At 52.5% G+C, this 19,513-nt stretch overlaps 1 protein-coding gene across 3 annotated transcripts in view; it reads left to right on the plus strand.

Moving 5' to 3' along the window:
- Positions 1-6,716, plus strand: part of PIK3R5 (phosphoinositide-3-kinase regulatory subunit 5) — a 73,918-nt gene extending 67,202 nt beyond the window's left edge. For 2 of the 3 annotated variants that reach the window (XM_040243375.1, XM_040243377.1), the window contains exons 9-19: positions 432-515; positions 763-1,504; positions 1,633-1,795; positions 2,114-2,239; positions 2,703-2,831; positions 2,964-3,057; positions 3,229-3,305; positions 3,807-3,900; positions 4,101-4,183; positions 4,710-4,822; positions 4,933-6,716. In XM_040243375.1, the coding sequence (XP_040099309.1) occupies positions 432-515; positions 763-1,504; positions 1,633-1,795; positions 2,114-2,239; positions 2,703-2,831; positions 2,964-3,057; positions 3,229-3,305; positions 3,807-3,900; positions 4,101-4,183; positions 4,710-4,822; positions 4,933-5,086 (1,859 nt within the window). In that variant the 3' untranslated portion in view covers positions 5,087-6,716. The remainder of the gene's footprint in view (positions 1-431; positions 516-762; positions 1,505-1,632; positions 1,796-2,113; positions 2,240-2,702; positions 2,832-2,963; positions 3,058-3,228; positions 3,306-3,806; positions 3,901-4,100; positions 4,184-4,709; positions 4,823-4,932) is intronic. The other variant, XM_040243378.1, reaches the window with a different exon arrangement.
- Positions 6,717-19,513: the final 12,797 nt, after the last annotated feature.

Raw genomic sequence — 19,513 nt, forward strand, 5'->3', positions numbered from 1 at the left:
AAAGGGAGGACTGATCGAGGGCACCGGGCTGCATTTGAAGACAACACAGAAGCTGCACGTACCCCTCTGAGCCCCCTTGGTCACATGGCCCACCTTGCCCCAGCGTCTCTGGGGAAAGTCTGTTACAGAAGAAGGGACTCCTGGTGAGCTGGTGCCCTCATTCTCCTGTTTGAACAGGAGGTTCAGAGCCTAAGACTTGGCCACAGTCCCACAGCTCACAGAAGGGCGTGGCTTCTAGCCGGTGGGCTTGAGAAAAGCCCCCTGACTGCAGGTCAGGCATCTCAGCTTCCAACTCAGACTCAGCCCACCCGGCTGTTGGTCCCTCTCCCCACTCTGGTCTCTCCTCCAAGACGAAGAGGGGTCTGGGCTGGCCTGTCCCAAGGCGCTGGCCCAGCCCTCACCTCCTGCCTCTCCCTCCCCGGCTCCTCCAGACACCGCCAAACCCGGCAAGCTGCGCACCATCCCCATGCCCGTGGCCAGGTGCTACACCTACAGCTGGAACCAGGACAGCTTCGGTGAGCAGCCCGCTGGGCTCCCCCCTGGTGCCCACCCCCCAAACTTCCGGGGCTCTCTTCCTCTGCAGTGGGCCTCCCAGCTGAGCAGGCTCTGAGCAGAGCAGAGGGCAGGCTCTGCGTCCGGGGCTGGCTCCCTGCCTTCTTCCCCCCAGTGTTGTTCTGCCTGAGTCTGTCACCCCTCCCAGGGTTGTGCAGGAGGGGTCCCAGGGCCTGACGCCCAGACGGTGTACCCCGTTACTCCCGGCAGACATCCTGCAGGAAATCCTGCTGAAGGAACAGGAGCTGCTCCAACCGGGCATCCTGGGGGACGACGAGGAGGAGGACGGGGAGGAGGAGGATGAGGACGAGGAGGAGGAGGAGGAGGACTTGGACAGCGACAGGCACTGTGCCGAGAGGGACTCTCTGCTCTCCACCAGCTCCACAGCCTCCCGCGACTCCACCCTGTCCCTTGCCTCGTCCCAGGCCTCAGGACCCACCCTCCACCGCCAGCTACTGACCTCCTTCGTGTTGGGCCTGTCGGACGGCATGGACAGTGGCTACGTGGAGGACAGTGAGGAGAGCTCCTTCGAGAGGCCCAAAAGGCCTGGCAGCCAGGAACGCCGGGGCCACCGCAGGTCCGGACAGAAGTTCAACAGGATCTATAAACTCTTCAAGAGCACCAGCCAGCTCGTGCTGCGAAGGGACTCCCGGGCCCTGGAGGGCTGCCCAGACAGCGCCCTGCCCCTGCGGCGGGCCGGCAGCCTCTGCAGCCCCGTCAGCCCCCTGGACGGCCCGAGGCCCGCTTCCCGGGCCCAGCGCTCACGCTCCCTGCCCCAGGCAAAGCTCAGCCCCCCGCTGCCCGGCTGGCTCCTGGCCCCCGCCTCCCGCCACCAGCGCCGCCGCCCCTTCCTGAGCGGGGACGAGGACCCCAAGGCCTCCACGCTGCGAGTCGTGGTCTTTGGCTCCGATCGGATCTCGGGGAAGGTAGCCCGGGCATACAGCAAACTGCGGTGAGAGCTGGAGCTGGGCCTCCATCTGCCCTGGGCTAAAGAGGGGTGGTGCTGGTGGCATCTGGGCTCGAGGACTGGGGTCTCCCAGGGGCCCAGGGGCTCCCTTCTCACTATCTTCTTCTCCACAGGCAGCTGGAGAGCAACCGTCCGCTCCTCACACGGTTCTTCAAGCTCCAGTTCTTCTACGTGCCCGTGAAGCGGAGCCAAGGAACTGGTGGCTGCACCAGCCCGGCTTCTCCATGCCAGACGTCCCCACTCCCCGCAGACTCCCCGAGGCACCCCAGCCCTGCGGTACGTCCCCAGCCCCAGGCCCAGCAGGGTGGCAAAGCAAGGAGACGAGCAGGTCCCAGATCCCTGGAAGGGGCTGGTCGGAAGTCAGGAGCAGCAGCTACCCCTGTTTACGAGGCACACCCTCCTGGGTGGGCCTGGCTCCCGGGCGTGCTCCCTGCCCTGCATGTGGGGATGGGGTGGGAGGGGCATGGACTGACGGTTGTTAGACCTCTCCAAGAGCAAGGGAGAAGCTTGGGATGGGACAGCGGGTGCCATGCAGGGCCCACAGCGAGGGTGACAGGGCCAGGGCACTGGGTATGACTGTTGCCCCCTGTCTAGGAGCTGGGTGCAGCCCCCTGGGGCGAGAGCACCAACGACATCTCCCACTACCTCGGCATGCTCGACCCCTGGTATGAGCGCAACGTGCTGGGCCTCATGCACCTGCCCCCCGAAGTCCTATGCCAGGTGAGCCACCCCTTTCGGGGTGCAGAGGCTGGGGGGCCCCTGGCTGCAGTCACCCAGTCTTGCTTTGAAGGCCTTAGTTTAAGGGGTCCAGCCGGAGGCTTACCTGGAGGGCCAGGGCTCCCTCGTGATCGAGCAGGGAGGCTGGGTGGAAGCAGGGCTGAGCTGAACCTGGGGCTCCAAGGCCCAGGGAGGGGTCTCTATGCTGGGAGGCAGGGAGGGGCCCCAGAAGGATCCAGGCATCTTAGGCCTCAGCCCCCACTCCTCAACCTCCAGCTTCAACCAGCTCGGAGGCTGGAGAGGAGGGACAGAGGCAGGCCGTGGGTCTTCTCCAACCCTTCCGTTTCCTCCCCGCATCTCACCACCCCCGTCCCTGGCCCTGCCTGCCTCTGGATCTGTCTCCTTTGTGCGTCGTCCTCTCATCCTCCCCCTTCTCTCTCCATCTCGGGGCTCCCCCCACCCCCAGCAGTCTCTGAAGGCGGAGTCCCGGCCCCTGGAGGGCTCCCCTGCCCAGCTGCCCATCCTGGCCGACATGCTGCTCTATTACTGCCGCTTCGCTGCCCGCCCGGTGCTGCTACAGGTCTATCAGACCGAGGTAAGGCCTGTCCTGCCGCTCCAGACTGGCTGCAGGGTCCCCCTCCACCCATCCCCGGCAGCCCTGTGCGGAGGGTGCCTGGGAGTCCCTCTGGGAGGTCCACGCTGATGCCCGCCCTCCTGCCTACTCCAGCTGACCTTCATCACCGGAGAGAAGACGACAGAGATCTTCATCCACTCCCTGGAGCTGGGTCACTCTGCTGCCACGCGTGCCATCAAGGCTTCAGGTGGGTCCTACCTGAGCCCCTATGGAGGTGGGGCCAAGATCCAGGGGGCCCCTGGGGAGGAGGGGTCGAAGGATAGTGGGGCAGGAGGGACAAGACGGGGTGGGGAGGCAGGGCCCTGGGTCTGTGAGGGCCTGGAAGGGAGAGGAGCAGAGGATCTGTTTGTGTGCCCAGGTCCTGGCAGCAAGCGGCTGGGCATCGACGGTGACCGGGAGGCCGTCCCGCTAACACTACAGATTATCTACAGCAAGGTGAGTGTGCTGCTGGCCTGCCCCTCCGGGTCTGCTCCCCGGGCCACCTCCCCAGAGCCAGCCTCCTATGTACTGGGTCCAGTCTATAAGCTGGAAGGCCGCGGCAGGCTGCCAAGGCTCTCCAGGATGCTGAGAGAATGGGGAAGGAGAGGCCCTTGCCCTCTTCCTCTGCCTCCAAAGCTGCCCTCCCCCGGGGCAGTCCCCCTCATCAGTGTGCTCGGGGACTCGGATTCCAGGCTGGGGGTGAGGATGGAGCAGAGTTCGACCCAGTCATCAGGCTGGCCCATGGGCCAAACCAGTGACCTGGCAGCTCCTCCTGGGGTCCGCAAGGTGTTTATAGGAGTCGCAGGGCTCTTGGTGAAGAAGCTGGCTGACGGGTGAAGGAGAGAGAACTGCCTGGGTGTGCTGGTGGCAGGCGGTACCCTGTGGCTGGTGGGTCTGGAGCTGAAGGCGCCAGGCACCGGGGGCCTGGGGCTCAGTGTGGCTCTGCTCCCTTCCCAGGGGGCCATCAGCGGACGCAGTCGCTGGAGCAACATGGAGAAGCTCTGCACCTCTGTCCACCTCAGCAAGGCCTGCCGGCAGCAGGAGGAGTTAGGTGAGGGGTGGGGCTGGGGGCGCGGGTAGGGGGACCGGGAGGCGGGGTGGGGCAGGGGCAGGGTAGGGGTGAGGACAGGGAGGTGGAGGACCGGGAAGTGGAGGTGGGGGACAGGGAGGCAGAGGTGGGGGCAGGGGGTGAGGGAGGGGGTAGGGACGCGGGTGGTCCTGAGCCTGGCCTGAGCCGCCCCTGCCCTTCAGACTCGAGCACAGAGGCCCTGACGCTGAACCTGACGGAAGTGGTGAAAAGGCAGAACCCTAAATCTAAGAAGGGCTTCAACCAGGTGAGGGCGCCCCTCCTCTCCGCCACCCCCTCAGGAGACTTACTGGGCACATGTGTGTATGCGTGTGTGTATCCGTGTGTGTCTGTGTCTGTGCCTATGGGGGTGGCATGTCCAAGGGCTATGCTGGGCCACGTGGGTGAGAGGCGAGGCTGGTGAGGGATATGCACACGTGTGGGGGCTCTGGGAGGAGGAGGTACCCTTGCACCTACAGAGAGGCTCCGTGGTGGCTGCCAGGGGAACCCCGAGTGGGCTCGTGTCGGAGTGGACTCTGTGTCAGGGAACCCAGGCTCTCATGATGCAGGCAGTGGGGTTTTCCTCCCAGAACAATTGCTCCTTTTAGACTCAGGAAAGGGCAGAGGCTGGGAGGGAGTCAGGGCCTGGTGGAGGCGGTGGGCCCATCCCCTGTGTGCCCCCATCCCTTGGACCCAGCTGGGTGGTTCCAAGGGGAGAGGTTGCCGAGGGCTGGCAGCTCCAAAGGAGAGGAGGGGGTGGACAGGGCTCCAGGTGACCCAGGCCCTCTTTGCAGATTACCACGTCGCAGGTCAAGGTGGACAAGGTGCAGATCATTGGCTCTAACAGCTGCCCCTTTGCTGTGTGCCTGGACCAGGACGAGCGGAAGATCCTGCAGAGTGTGGTCAGGTAGGAAAGTGGGGGCCCCCAGCCCTGCTTCAGCACCCCTACCCCCTACCCGAGGCCTGGAAGGAGCTGGAAGGGTGGGAGCCTGCCCTGACACCCACCCTGCCCCACAGGTGCGAGGTCTCGCCCTGCTACAAGCCCGAGAAGAGCAACCTCTGCCCCCAGCCCCAGAGGCCCTCCCACCCACCGGCGCAGGGGCAGACCACGCCTGACCTCTGCTCCCTGCTCTGTCTGCCCATCATGACCTTCAGTGGAGCTCTGCCCTAGTCGTGTGGCACCAGCCTGGACAGGAAGCCTGGGGGCAGCCTTCTTGAGGCCACCTTTTCCTGGGAGGGCCTGGCTCCTGGTGGACAGCTGAATGGCCCTGTGCTGGGTCAGAGTCCCCGCTGTGGGCTCTGCAGCAGACAGGGGGTTAATGGTGCCTCAGGGCTCTGTTTGGGGAAAAAAAACAACCAGGCATTAGGGGGAGGGATTTGGCCTCACAGCCCCTCAGATTCCTCAGGTGGCCCTGCCCTCTAGATGGTCTAGGATCCTCTCGAGAAGAAAGATCCGAGGCTCTGGTGCTCTGGGGGGTGGAGGGGTTAGGGCTCCCTCTTGACCCTTGGCCAGGCCCTCCCCTTACTTTGTCAGAGACTTACGGGGTGGGGGGCCTTTGAGTCTGGAGTTGGGTCCCCCTACCTGGGGTTCAGGTAGTAGAAACATGGGTGTTATTTTTCTGACCCCAGTGCCGCCCCCTACCCCCTTCTCCATCTATCTTTCTCTCTCACATGTACACTTTCTCTCTTTCAAATTCCCTGGGTCTTCTAAAGAACAGCACCAACACCTGTTTACTGTCAGGACTCAGAGCAGACTCCTTCTGGAGCCCCTTCCTGGATCGAGATTCCTGGAGGAGACAGGACAAGCCTAGATTCGGTGGCAGCTCAGTGACCTTCTGGCTAAATGGCCAGAAGGAAGTGAATTAGCATCTTCAAGCCTCTTTGTTGAGCCCTAAAGGGGGTGATGAGGCCTCCTTGAAGGGTTGAGACAAGACTGCAGAGCACCTGGCCCAGTACCTCTCTCAGGTGCTCAGGAAAGCTCAGCGGCCTTGCGCCCTGAGCACTGAGTCCCCGGTCTGGTGGTGGAGGGGAGGGAAGGCTCTTCATTGCCTCTTTTCCAATTTGCTGCTGAGGCAGGACCCAGATGAGAGGGGAAGGGATGCTCAGCCCTACCCTCTGAAGAAGGAATTGCCTTGGTCTGGGTAAGGAGAGGGTCCACAGCTGCCCTAGCCTTCACCTCTGCCTCTCCCAGCCTGGCCCGCCTGACCCCACCTCCCAACTCAGGCCATCACGTGTGGAATCTTCCAGCCCCAGAGTTCACAGGCACCATTGTGCCTGTGCAAGTTCCCAGAGGATCAGAGGCTGGAGAGCTGACCTCAAGGAGCTTAGAGCCTGACTGGGGGCAAATGGCTGATAGAACACGAGAGCCAAAAATTAGTAACTGCCAGGTGGCACTGGTTTGAGAATCTGGACGCTGATGTGTGGGCTGGGGTGGTCGGGTGGATGGGGCTCGGGGTTTGGAGTGAGAGAGGTGGGGAAGTAACCACAGACACAGACAGTTACATCTGCACAGAAGCCCTCCTGCTCCTGATTCATCTGTGCCGAAGGCTCTGGGCTCGTAGGAGCCTGTGAAGCCCCAGCCCAGCGTACTCAGGATGTGAGAGAAGTGGACAGAGCGGCTCCATCTCCCCCAGCCCCCGAATTACCTTCCTCCCCTGTCCAGGCCCCAGACAGTGGTGGGCAATACACCTTCAATGTTTCCTGTCTGTGAGTCAGTTGTCCTATGACATGATTGACAGATGTTCAAGAATAAATGAGTGGAATTTAATATTATTGTCAAATAAAATTTGATTTCTCTTGGATTTGATGATCTACAGTTATTTTCCTGCTAGTTTTAGTTCATGTAAATCATTTCACATAGAATGGAAATAAGGTTCTTTGGGGATTGTTTTGTTTATCTTTTTGTAATTTTCCTCTGTATAAAAAATACATTTTATACCCAAGTCTTCCTTCCATATAGCCCTCACTGTGCTGCTGAGCAGAAGGGAAGTGAGCTTTGTGCTGGACCTCTTGGATTCATTTGGGAATTTTGATAAAATGGAGAAATTTCTCAAAATTACAGTTTGCCAATCTGACAAAGGAAATGGATATCCCAAATGGGGTAATATAATTTTTATAATGGAAAACATTACTTAATTAGACTGGCAACCACTTATCTTTTTACTGTCTCCCTAGTTGCAAATTTTCCAGAATACCATATAGTTGGGACCCTACAGTATCACTGACTCAATGGGCATGAGTTTGAGCAAACTCCAGGAGATGATACTGAAGGACAAGCAAGCCTGGCATGCTGCAGTCCCTCGGGTCAAAAAGTCAGACACAACTTAGCAACTGAACAACCTGTAGTACATCAGTTCAGTTTAGTTCAGTCGCTCAGTCGTGTCTGACTCTTTGCGACCCTATGAATCACAGCACGCCAGGCCTCCCTGTCCATCACCAACTCCCGGAGTTCACTCAGACTCACGTCCATCGAGTCCGTGATGCCATCCAGCCATCTCATTCTCTGTCGTCCCCTTCTCCTCCTGCCCCCAATCCTTCCCAGCATCAGAGTCTTTTCCAATGAGTCAACTCTTCACATGAGGTGGCCAAAGTACTGGAGTTTCAGCTTCAGCATCATTCCTTCCAAAGAAATCCCAGGGCTGATCTCCTTCAGAATGGACTGGTTGGATCTCCTTGCAGTCCAAGGGACTCTGAAGAGTCTTCTCCAACACCACAGTTCAAAAGCATCAATTCTTCGGCACTCAGCCATCTTCACAGTCCAACTCTCACATCCATACATGACCACAGGAAAAACCATAGCCTTGACTAGACGGACCTTTGTTGGCAAAGTAATGTCTCTGCTTTTGAATATACTATCTAGGTTGGTCATAACTTTTCTTCCAAGGAGTAAGCGTCTTAATTTCGTGGCTGCAGTCACCATCTGCAGTGATTTTGGAGCCCCCTCCAAAAAAAGTCTAACACTGTTTCCACTGTTTCCCCATCTATTTCCCATGAAGTGATGGGACCGGATGCCATGATCGTTTTCTGAGTGCTAAGCTTTAAGCCAACTTTTTCACTCTCCACTTTCACTTTCATCAAGAGGCTTTCTAGTTCCTCTTCACTTTCTGCCATAAGGGTGGTGTCATCTGCATATCTGAGGTTACTGATATTTCTCCCAGCAATCTTGATTCCAGCCTGTGTTTCTTCCAGTCCAGCGTTTCTCATGATGTACTCTGCATACAAGTTAAATAAGCAAGGTGACAATACACAGCCTTGACGTACTCCTTTTCCTATTTGGAACCAGTCTGTTGTTCCATGTCCAGTTCTAACTGTTGCTTCCTGACCTGCATACAGATTTCTCAAGAGGCAGGTCAGGTGGTCTGGTATTCCCATCTCTTTCAGAATTTTCCACAGTTTATTGTGATCCACACAGTCAAAGGCTTTGGCATAGTCAATAAAGCAGAAATAGATGTTTTTCTGGAACTCTCTTGCTTTTTCGATGATTCAGTGGATGTTGGCAATTTGATCTCTGGTTCCTCTGCCTTTTCTAAAACCAGCTTGAACATCAGGAAGTTCACGGTTCACGTATTGCTGAAGTCTGGCTTGGAGAATTTTGAGCATTACTTTATTAGCATGTGAGATGAGTGCAATTGTGCGGTAGTTTGAGCATTCTTTTGCATTGCCTTTCTTTGGGATTGGAATGGAAACTGACCTTTTCCAGGCCTGTGGCCACTGCTGAGTTTTCCAAATTTGCTGGCATGTTGAGTGCAGTGCAGCACTTTCACAGCATCATGTTTGAGGATTTGAAATAGCTCAGCTTTACATAGCTTTGTCATATTGGTTCCTTTCACTTAGCAATATGCATTGAGGATTCCTCCATGTCTTCATAGCTCATTTGTTTTTGTTGCTGAATGGTATTTCAATTTATTGAGGTACCAGGGTTTATTTATACATTCATCTAATAAAGCACATCTTGGTTGATGCCCATTTGGGGCATTTATGCATAAAGCTGCCATAAACATTTGGTGCTGGTTTTTGTTCAGACATACACACATTTTCCACTCATTTAGATAAATACCAAGGAACATATTGCTTGATCGTATGGTACAAATACAGTATAGTTAGGCTTTTCTATATTTTCATTCTCACCAGCAATGCATGAGAGTTCCTGTACCTGCACACCCTTACTAGCGTTTGGTGTTGTCGGTGCTTTGGATTTTATCCATTCTAATGGGTGTGTAGTGATATCTCCTTGGTTGTTTTCTTTCGCAGTTCCCTAAAGACTGATGTTGAGCATCTTTTCATGTGTTTATTTGCCATATGTCTATTTTCCTTTTTTTAATGTTTAAAATAGACTTTATTTTTAGAGCAACTTTAAGATCAAAGCAAAATTAAGCAGAGGATATGGAAAGTTCCCACATACCCCACCTCCTTCCACTATCAACTAGTACATTTGTTACAACTGATGAACCTACATGGATCCCTTATTATTGCTCAAAGTCTGTTGTTTACATTAGGGCTCACTGTTGGCATTGTATAATACATTCTATGGATTTGGAAAAATATATCCACCATTATAATATCACACAGAGTAGTCTCACTGCCCTGAAAACCTCTGTGTTCCCCTGTTCACCCATTCTTCCCCTACCCCCTGCCAACCACTGATCTTTTTACCATCTCCGTCGTTTTTCCTTTTCCAGAATGTTACGTAGTTGGAATTGTATAGTATGTGGCTTTTTTTACATTGGCTTTGTCTCTTTTCTTTGCTGAGGTATCTGTTCAGATCTTTTGCCCTAGTTTTAATTGGGTTGTTTGTTTTCTTATTGTTGAATGTTAAAAAGTTTTTGGAGCACAAATTTTGGATACCAGTCCTTTATCAGATATGTGTTTTGCAAATATTTTCTTCCAATCTGTGGCTTATGTTTTCATTCTCTTAACACTGCCTTTTGCAGAGCAGATGATCTTAATTTTAATGAAGTCCAATTTAGCCACTTGTTCTGCTCTGGTAGCTTGGAACTTCCTTTGGGGCCCGGAACACAGTGGTCTCAGACCTCTTCCTGTGGTCCCTGACATCCATCATGCCTCTTCCAGAGGAATGGTTCTCCCACAACCCCTGGGGCAGGGAACGCTTAGCGCCCCTCAGTCTGCTCAAAGAAAAGACATCAGAGAGATTTCCAGGTCCTACAGCTTCTCCCCGCAGGAAATGCACGTGGACGTGGACTGCTTGGCACCTGCCCTGGGACTTCAGACTTCCCTTCCCCCAACTGCCACAGCCATCACACCCTCTAGCACTGGGATGTCAGCCGCTGCCCTGGGAGTGGGGCTCCTGGGTTTTCTTGGGGAAGAAACTACTCTTTTTGTCCAATCTCGAAATCCTATTTGATCCTCTAGCCCTACCAGTACAATCATGGTAAAGGAAGCCAGCTCTCCTAGGAAAGAGTGCTCTCCCTGGGGCAAAGGCAGGCAGCAAGTCATCCCCATCTGCAGCAGGCACACCTGTGTCCTGGTTAGATCCCAGCCCCAGGATCTCAGTCTGCTTGGGCTCCTATAACAAAATACCATAGAGTGAGTGATTTAAACAACAGATGTTTACTTCTCAAGAGACGTGTGTTCGATCCCTGGGTCAGCAAGATTCCCTGGAGAAGGGGATGGCAAACCATTCCAGTATTCTTGCTGGACAGTTCCACGGACAGAGGAGCCTGGTGGACTATAGTCCATGGGGTCGCCAAGAGTCGGACACAACTGAGCACACAACCTTTCTTTTGTGCTGTGCTGTGCTAAGTCACTTAAGTCTTGTTTGACTCTTTGCAACCCCCTGAACTGTAGCCCACCAGGCTCCTCTGTCCATGGGATTCTTCAGGCAAGAATACTAGAGTGGATTGCCATGCGCTCCTCCAGGGGATCTTCCCAACCCAGGGATCAAACCTGCATCTCATGTCTGCTGCATTAGCAGGTGGATTCTTTACCACTAGCGCCACCTGGGAAACCCTACCTTTCTTTTACTTCTCATAATTCTGGGGGCTGGGAGGTCCAGGGTCAGGGTGCTGACAGATTTAGTGTCTGGTGAGAGCTCTCTTCTTAGGTTGCAGATAGCTGTCTCTCACTGCATCTTCACAAGGTAGAGGAAGCACTGGTGTCTCTTCTTAGGACACTAATCCCATCATGGCAGCTCCACCCTCATGACCTCATCTAAACCTACTCGCCTCCCAAAGGTCCCATCTCCTAACACCATTGCATTGGGGTTCAACATATGAGTCTGGGGACGACCCAAGACATTCAGTCCACGCTACTTGGCCATTCTGAACGTGTGGTCCCTGGAGGGTCAGCTGTGGTTACAGCAGCCACACATGTGTGCCCCTTTCTGCACAGGGTGAGGGGGAAGAAATGGCCCATTCGGGGAATCTCAGACATTTAGAGTGGAAGGTGGAGCCTTGGGGTCACTACAGCCTGACCAGGGCATCTCCCCTGAACATCAAGGTAGTAAAAACTGAGATATTAGCAAATGCTGTGTATGGGCCCAGCATGGTCCACGCACTTTAAGTGTTTACATCATCTCACACCTGCCCGCCAACTTCACCACTGTTAACACCCAGGATGCCTGGACTCCTTAATCAGTAGAGCCTGATGAGAGGCCAGAGGAGGCATTTAGGTAGGTCTTTATTGGGACTCTGCTGTAGCACAAGGGATTGAAAACAAGCAGCAAGTGTCCTGGCTCGCTCCCTGAGGTGGGGTGAGCTGGTCCCTCAAATAGGGTGAGGGTGGGTTGGGCTGGAGGGGCAGCTTAGGTGGTCTGCCCGCCCCTGGGTGGTGCTGTGTGCAGCAGTCTTGCTCATGCACTGGACCTTGCTTTTGCTCCTGGAAGCTCAGAAATTGCAGCTGGGTTTTGACCTTTCTGTATCTTGTTCATAATTGGCCCCAACTGCTGCAGTTAATATGCCTGCAGTTAATTCTAGTCCCTTATAGTTTTTCTGTATTCTGTTGCTCCAAGATATTTGTCCAGGTGCAAGCACTGCCGCAAAGGGTCCCAGGTCCCAGTTCCCAGCCTGTCTCACCGTGAGGTAGGTACTATTGTGCCCCATTTTACAGATGAGAAAACTGAGGCAGAGAAACTAAGGAACTTGTCCAAGGTCACAGAGACTGTGAAAAGCGGAAGCCAGGGCTCAGCGCCACCCCAGAGTCCCTGTCCTTACTGCTACTCCCTCAACCCACTCAGGTGAGCTGTAGGGAAACTGAGGCCCAGAAAAGTAAAGTTCCCACGAATCTGAGAGAGATGGCTTCATCATAAGGGAATTCCAGAGGAGCCCAGCCACCCTCTTCTCTCCCTGGGGACCGGCTGGGAGTGGGGTGCGGTGAAGTGCAAGTAGGGGTGGAGGTGGACAGAAAATGGTTGGCAAGGCTCCAGGCAAGTCCAGGGCGGCCACTGCTGGGGTGGGAGTGGGGGGAGGGAGCAGAATCAGGAAGGAAGCCCTCGGTGAATGAATGTCGCTCCACCCCCCCAAAGCTGGTACTGGCCCAAGGGGATCCCCTGGGACTTCTGGAGAGAGGAAAGGGGGGGGCAGCAAAGCAGCCTTACCCCCCCATCCCCCACCCCAAGGAAGGGGCCTCTCATCTGAGGGGCCAGAGGCCCTCTCTGAGCAAAACTGTAACCACAGGGCTCTAAGGCCAGAACCAGGACTGTCTGCGGAAGAAGCCGGAGAGGGCTGGCGAGGGCTGGCGAGGGCTGTGCAAACACACTCTCCAGTCACTGGGTCACAGATGAATACCGAGACCCAGAGAGGAGGGGTTGACAAGCAGAAGCAGCTAGGACCAGAGCGTGGGGGCCAGGATGCGCTGTGTATGTGCGTGTGCCTGCATGTGTGTGCATGTGTGCACACGTGCACGAGCCAGACGCTTCGCACAGGTAACAGAGGACTGGACTCAGCTTTCTCCCTGGTGTCCTCGTCTATTCTCTGCCTTCTCAGTGCGAATTTTACACAGACAAGCACCTCCTCCACACCCTGAGAAGCTTGCAGACCTGTCCTGGAGGACATGCCTAATAGGAAGGTAAAGGGGGTTGGGGATGCTATGAAGGACAGGCGACCTGAGAACAGGCAGAGTAAGGGGATCCCAGGCCCTGCCCTCCAGGGAAGCCCGAAGTTCTCTCTGCCCTTGACCCAGTCTCAGAGGAACCTGAGGGTCCCCAGGAGTTTGGAAGGGGAACAGGTGTGAAGAGAGGCCTGGGCAAAGTTTTCCTCACCAGCTTGAAAAATGGCTTGTACCAGAGAGAATGGACTGGGTTTCTATCTATCCCGTCTCTCTCTCTTTTTTTTAATAGCCAAACCCAGATTTTTTAAATTATTTATTTATTTTTGGCTGTGCTGGGTCTTTGTTGCTACGCCGGCTTTTCCCTAGTTGCAGAGAACAGGAATTAATCTGTAGTTGCGGTGCGCAGGCTGCACATTGCGGTGGTGTCTCGTTGCGGAGCATGGGCTCTGGGGCTCATGGCCTCAGTAGCTGTGGTTCCCAAGCTCCAGAGCACAGGCTCAATAGCTGCTCCAAGGCATGTGGGATCCTCCCAGACCAGGGACCGAACCCAGGTCTCCTGCACTGGCGTGTGTGCGTGCTGTTGCTTCAGTCAGGTCCGGCTCTGCAACCCCATGGATTGTAACCTGCCAGGCCCCTCTGTCCATGGGATTCTCCAGGCAAGAATACTGGAATGGGTTGCCATGCCCTCATCTAGGGGATCTTCCCAACCCAGGGATGGAACCCACATCTCCTCTTATGTGTCTTCTGCATTAGCAGGCAGATTCTTTACCACGAGCCAGCAGGGAAGCCCTGTATTTTTCCAGTCTTGATCCATTTAAATGTGTTACTAGTCCAGAAACTATGGACATTTAAGAAAAGAATGTAGTTGGTCCTTAGATACTAATAATGATTTCTAAGAAACAAAGCAAGCTGAAAAACAATTTGTATAAATCACTCCAAGCTATGGAAACTGGTGATCACTGAATGGAGAGGGAAAAGAAGCTGGGAAGGAGGAAGAGAAAGCTCATTTTTTAATTCTATAATATATATGTATATATATAATATGTAGTTTATATTTAATATAAAATTATATATATTTAATTTACTCTAATTAAATATTTATAATTTAAATATGAATGTATATGTATACTGCAGTATAATGTTTGTTTTTACAATGAAAACATATTTGTGAATTGTTTGAACAATTTTTTAAACACTAAATTTTTTTTTTAAGTTAATGGTGTTTAAAATAAAAATTCCAGGATTTCTCCCGAAGTCCAGTGTTTAAGACTCTATAGTTCCAATGCCAGGGACACGGGCTTAATCTCTGATGAGAGAACTAAGATCCCACATGATGCATGGCCAAAAATAAATAAAATAAAAATTCCTTCTCTTCCCACATAAGAATGCCTGAAAGGATAAGTCACTAGATTAAAAAAAAGATAAAAGCATAAATCTGCTTCCTACAATTGTCACCCTATTAGCCCTAAGTCTGGGTTCTCACATACCCCACAAAACAACACTGTTGGAAGTGAAGTCTGGAAAATTCCCGATACGTGTACTGTTCCTCCTTTTACACACCCACACCAGACAGTTCAACTTACTAACAAGTTACTAACAGATGCCTCTGATGCTGCTGGTCCAGGAATCACGCCTGTGAAACCCTGGTTTAGAGCCTGACATTCTGCTTCCCCTGCTTCCCTGGGCCACCGGTGTGAGCGCCGGAGGGAATTCACTAGAAGCAGAGATGCCCACCAGGAAAGCAGCCTTGCCAACGCCTCAGGAGCATAGGACAGGCTTCAGGCTTGCTCAGCCTGCGGTCCTCTCTGTGGGCCCTCAGTGAACTCCCTGGACTAGATGTTTCCTGGTTCAAGTCCCACCACTTGCCAGTTACGTGAGCCTGTTTTAAAAAAGTTTTGTTTTCCACGATAACATCTCTTTATTTATTTACTTTGGCCACTCTGTGCAGCATGCAGGATCCTAGCTCCCTGTTGCCTGACCAGGGATTGAACCAGTGTCCCCTGCGCTGGGAACATGAAGTCTTAGCCACTGAACCACCAGGGAAATCCCTGCATGAGCCTTTGAAGTGAAGTTTGCCATAATTGCCCTAACTCATAAAGTGATTGCATATTTCTATAACAGCTATCTTCTGGTTTATTACTTCTCTCAGCTTTCTAAGAATAGGTCCTACCAACCAGAGAACCGTTTGACTTTTGGGTTGTTGTTAATGAGTTCGGGGTATAAAAACTGGGAGACAAGGATTAGAATGGAGTTGAGGTGCTCTGAAGGCACTTCAAGAGGACTTTGAGGTGTTTGTGAAAAACTCTGGGTGGAAGGAGCCAGGAGTTAGTGAGTTGGGATCACTTGGGGAGAAAAGAGAGGACAAAAAGAACTCTTCTGGCTCCATAGCATGGTCTGGAAGAGGGCATCTGGACAAAATAAATATCCACTGAAGTTTTTTTTTGAAGTTTAGATGTTTTTTTTTTTTTGGCTTGTTTGTTTTTAATTTGGCTGTGCCAAGTCTTAGTTGTGGCATATGGGAGCTAGTTCCCTGACCAGGGATGAAACCTGGGCCCCCTGCACTGGGAGCATGGTGTCTTAGCCCCTAGACCACCAGGGAAGTCTCTCATGGAAGATTTTTAGATAGCTTGTTAAGAGATGATTAATATTGACTTCTTTTCTGTCCTCCCAATGTAATCTTCAGGAAAACCTACACTGCCTTTTAGGATTTTCTGTGAGTGAATTCCTTAGAAAACTCAATGAGGTGATAGATTCTGCATCAGCTACTGAACGATCCCAGAGACAGTTCCCACAGAAGGTGGGGCTGGAGGAACACACAGATCGCCCTGGGTTTCCTATCCCCAAAGCAAATGTTAACAATTTTTACTGGACTCCCATACCGTGGTGTTCCAGAGTGTCCTGATCCCAGCACTCATCTACCTGCCACCATAGTTACAAGAGGATTTTAATTTGTTTAAAAATTAAAACTTTCATTTGCTCTGTAATAGACAGGAAAATAGGTCAATATTTTTCTGAATAGAGGGGCTTGGAAAGAGGAATAAGGATGGAACAGAAGTGGTGGATTCTCTGCCGGAAAGCTAAGTAACTTGGCAGCCTCAAGTGAGTTAGTGAGCAGTCTTCCACACACCCAGGAATGTAGAGGGATATAGGAGCCTGGGCGAAGCCATCTGGCTGTGGCTGGAGGAGCCACAGACAGTGAGCCTCAGCTTCTGTATCTTGGGCACCCACCATCCAGAGCATCTTTGCTGCCCTTAGCTCACCGATGATCCAGAAGCCAGAGCAATAAGTGCAGGGAACCCTAGCTCTCTGGATTCTGATGCTGATCGATCATGTGGTCTGTGCATGGGTGGGAAAAGAATTTCCAGACATGAGGCAGAAATAGAGGAGAATAGAGTTTATTAGAACGGGAGATGCTGTCAAAACAGCGGGATGGCTCCTTTCGCAGGCCAGTAGCCAATTTTATAGCCTCAAGAGGAAGAAAATTCCTACTGAAAGGGTGGCGTTAGGTGAGGATGTTATGCATGTGCCTGAGTGCCAACTCTTTGTGACTCCATGGACTGTAGCCCTCCAGGCTCCTCTGTCCATGGGATTGTCCAGGCAAGAATACTAGAGTGGGTTGCCATTTCCTCCTGCAGGGGATCTTCCTAACCCAGGGACAGAACTCGCATCTCCACGTCTCGTCTCCTGCATTACAGTGGATTCTTTACCACTAAGCCACCAGATTGGTCAGGAAGCTATAGGAAAGATATTTTACCTGTGAAGTCAGGGAATTGGCCGGTTTAGATCAGGAGACTTGTGGCAACAGTTGCTATGAGGCTTGGTTAATTATGGAGATTTTTGTCCTGTGACCTTGGTATAAGGCTCCACAGTTTTGCTGGGGGCTGTTCCTGGGAGACTGGTGCAGACGGGGAAGTTGGCAACAGATGGCCTGAAAAGCCCAGATTAAACAAACCCTAGAGTGACAGGGAGCCACTAGGATCAACCAGAGAGGCAGTGCCACCTGCCTTGCTGATGGTACATATGGTGAACTGGGGGCACCTAGGGGTCTCAGTCCTTCATCCTTGCACCTCCTTTTCACTCTCTCTTTGCCCCTGGCTGGCCCTCGGCGGCATGCCATCACAATAAGGTTGCAAGGGACATCCCTCTTGGTCCAGTGGTTAAGAATCCGACTTCCACTGCAGGGGGCACAGGTTCCATCTTTGGTTGGGAGATTTCCACTTGCCACATGGCATGGCCAAAATAAATAAATGACAATAAATTCAAAATGAGGGCGCCTCAGCTCATCCTTGCAGGGGACAGCTCCGGGGCTGTCCACGGTCACCAAGCAGCCCCTTTGGTGGCCACCACACCCAGGGTAGTTGCAGAGACAGCAGCCCATGATAAGAGGAGAGGAGCAGCCACAGGAGGCTGACATCAACTTGTGATTTCCGATCAGTTAGGCCAGAGCTGATAATGAGAAGGCGCTGCCGGTGATGGCCACACTGCCAGCTGCTGCTGAGTGCTGAACCTGCAAGGGCTCCGTTCTTGGCCCTTTGTCTTGTCCTGAACTTTTTCACTTCACTCATTCATTCCCTCCTTCATTCCTTCATCCATTTAACCATTTGTTTTATTTACTGACCTCAACCGTCTCTCCACATTCTCTTATCTTGTGATGGATAGAATAATGAATAAGACCTAGCTGCTTCTTTCTCAGAACTTACTGGGGGAGGGCAGAGGGATGAGGCAGACATGTGACCTAAGAATACAAAGATGCTTGATAAAATTGGGAGTCCGCTCACATGAGTGGGACCGAAAAGGGGTGGCTATAAGGGAGTTCCCTGGTGGTCCAGTGGCTAAGACTCTTTGCTCTCAATGCAGGGAGCCCAGGTTTGATCGCTGGTCAGTGAACTAGATTCTGCAGCCAAATAAAAAAAAATTTTTTTTTTAAGAAATAACTATAAAAGGGAAGCTGAGCTATAGAGCAGATGGTTTAAATTTCTGGTCTTTTTTTTTTTGTTTTTCAAATGGCCTCTTCTCCAAAATGAAGAGATGGAACCAACCCACTCAGCCCTTTCAGAGAAGGGTCAATGACTTCTCCTTTGGTTGCAAAGGAGAAACCCAAGTACCAGAAACCAAATGCAAACAGTCTTAACGGAAAAGGAAGGGGCCATTTATCAGATCACATAGTTGAACAATTAAGAGAAGATCTAGGCCTCAGGGTTCTAAGCACAGCTGAAACCAGGCGTTCATGCAGTCAGCAATCTGCCTCTCTCCAGAGCCATTTAGCCATTAGGCCAAATCTGATGATAGCACAGAATCTCTGAGTTTTTTTCCCAAAGGTCTAGAAATGTGTTGGAGAGGCCCCTAAATATTGCTTGGCTTCCAAATGTGAGAAGAAAGAATACGACAAACTAGCGAGCGCATCCCCTTGGAGGCGATCTGCTCCCCGGCACTGCTCTCTCCTAATCACCAAGGTCAGCAGATATTTTTTCCTGCTCTGCATCCATGTCCTCTCTGCAGGCTTGGATACCATAGACTGTCATATCCTTGACACTGTCCTCGCTCCCGCTTCCACAGCACTCCACTTCTCCTCCTTCCTCCCTGACCTGTTTTTCCTGCTTCTGTTCTGAAGGAAGGATGGTTAGGAGTGAGGCAGGAGAAGGGTTGGGAAGATAATCCCACTGCCCACATGAAGGCCTGGAGGTGGGAGATGGCCTGGATCTTTAAGGAACTATAGTCATTCAGGACTTCTGGAGGTGTCAGAGCGAGAGGACAAAGCCCGAGGTTGGGGATCAAGGAAGGACCAGGTCATTCCTTGCAAATCACGTGAAGGAATTTCGCTGTTCTCTTGAAAGTAATAGGGTGCTACTGGGGGTTGTAACAAAGGTGTAACAGGATCAGATTCATGTTTCACTCTAAGAAAGAGACCTTTGGCTGTGAGGTGGAGGCAGGTAAACAGCAAGGGGTCGTAATAATTTAGGAGAAAGACGATAATGACCTCATGACTGCCATGGGGATGGGAAAAAGGGGGACAATTCATGAGACAGTGATAAGACTTGGTGCCACTGAGGTGTAACAGGTGAGGGAGAAGGAGGTATGAAAAGTGACACCCAGGTTTCTGGTTCTGAGATGAGCAGCAGAGAAGTGGGTTTTGAGGGTGAAATGATGAACTGGGTTTGTACCAACTGAGCTGGAGAAGCTTGGGGGCATTTAGCCAGCAGTGTCTGCAGTGGGAGGTGCTTGGTGTGTCTGGAGCTCCAGAAAGAATCCTCAGCTCCCTGCATCCAGCCAGCCCCAGAGGGGGCCCCCGGGAGGTGCCACCTCCCACCTGATCAGAATAAAGAATGTCAGTGGAACTTCCCTGGGAGTCCAGTGATTAAGACTCCACACTTCCGCTGCAGGAGGTGCGGGTTCGATCTGTGGTCAGGGAACTAAGATACTGCATGCCTTACAGCATGGCCAAAAAAAAAAGGTCCAGTGGCTGTGGCTGACCACAGACACTTCTCTAGAAAGAGACTTCACAGCAGGATGTGCTCTGGGAGGAGCTTCGAGGGCCATGGGGAAGGGGAAGGAAGAGGAGGAGACAGAGCCAGGCCTTTGTGACACCGAGTTTTCT

Source organism: Oryx dammah, unplaced genomic scaffold (genome assembly GCF_014754425.2).
Source record: "Oryx dammah isolate SB20612 unplaced genomic scaffold, SCBI_Odam_1.1 HiC_scaffold_8, whole genome shotgun sequence".
NCBI classification, from domain to species: Eukaryota; Metazoa; Chordata; class Mammalia; order Artiodactyla; family Bovidae; genus Oryx; species Oryx dammah.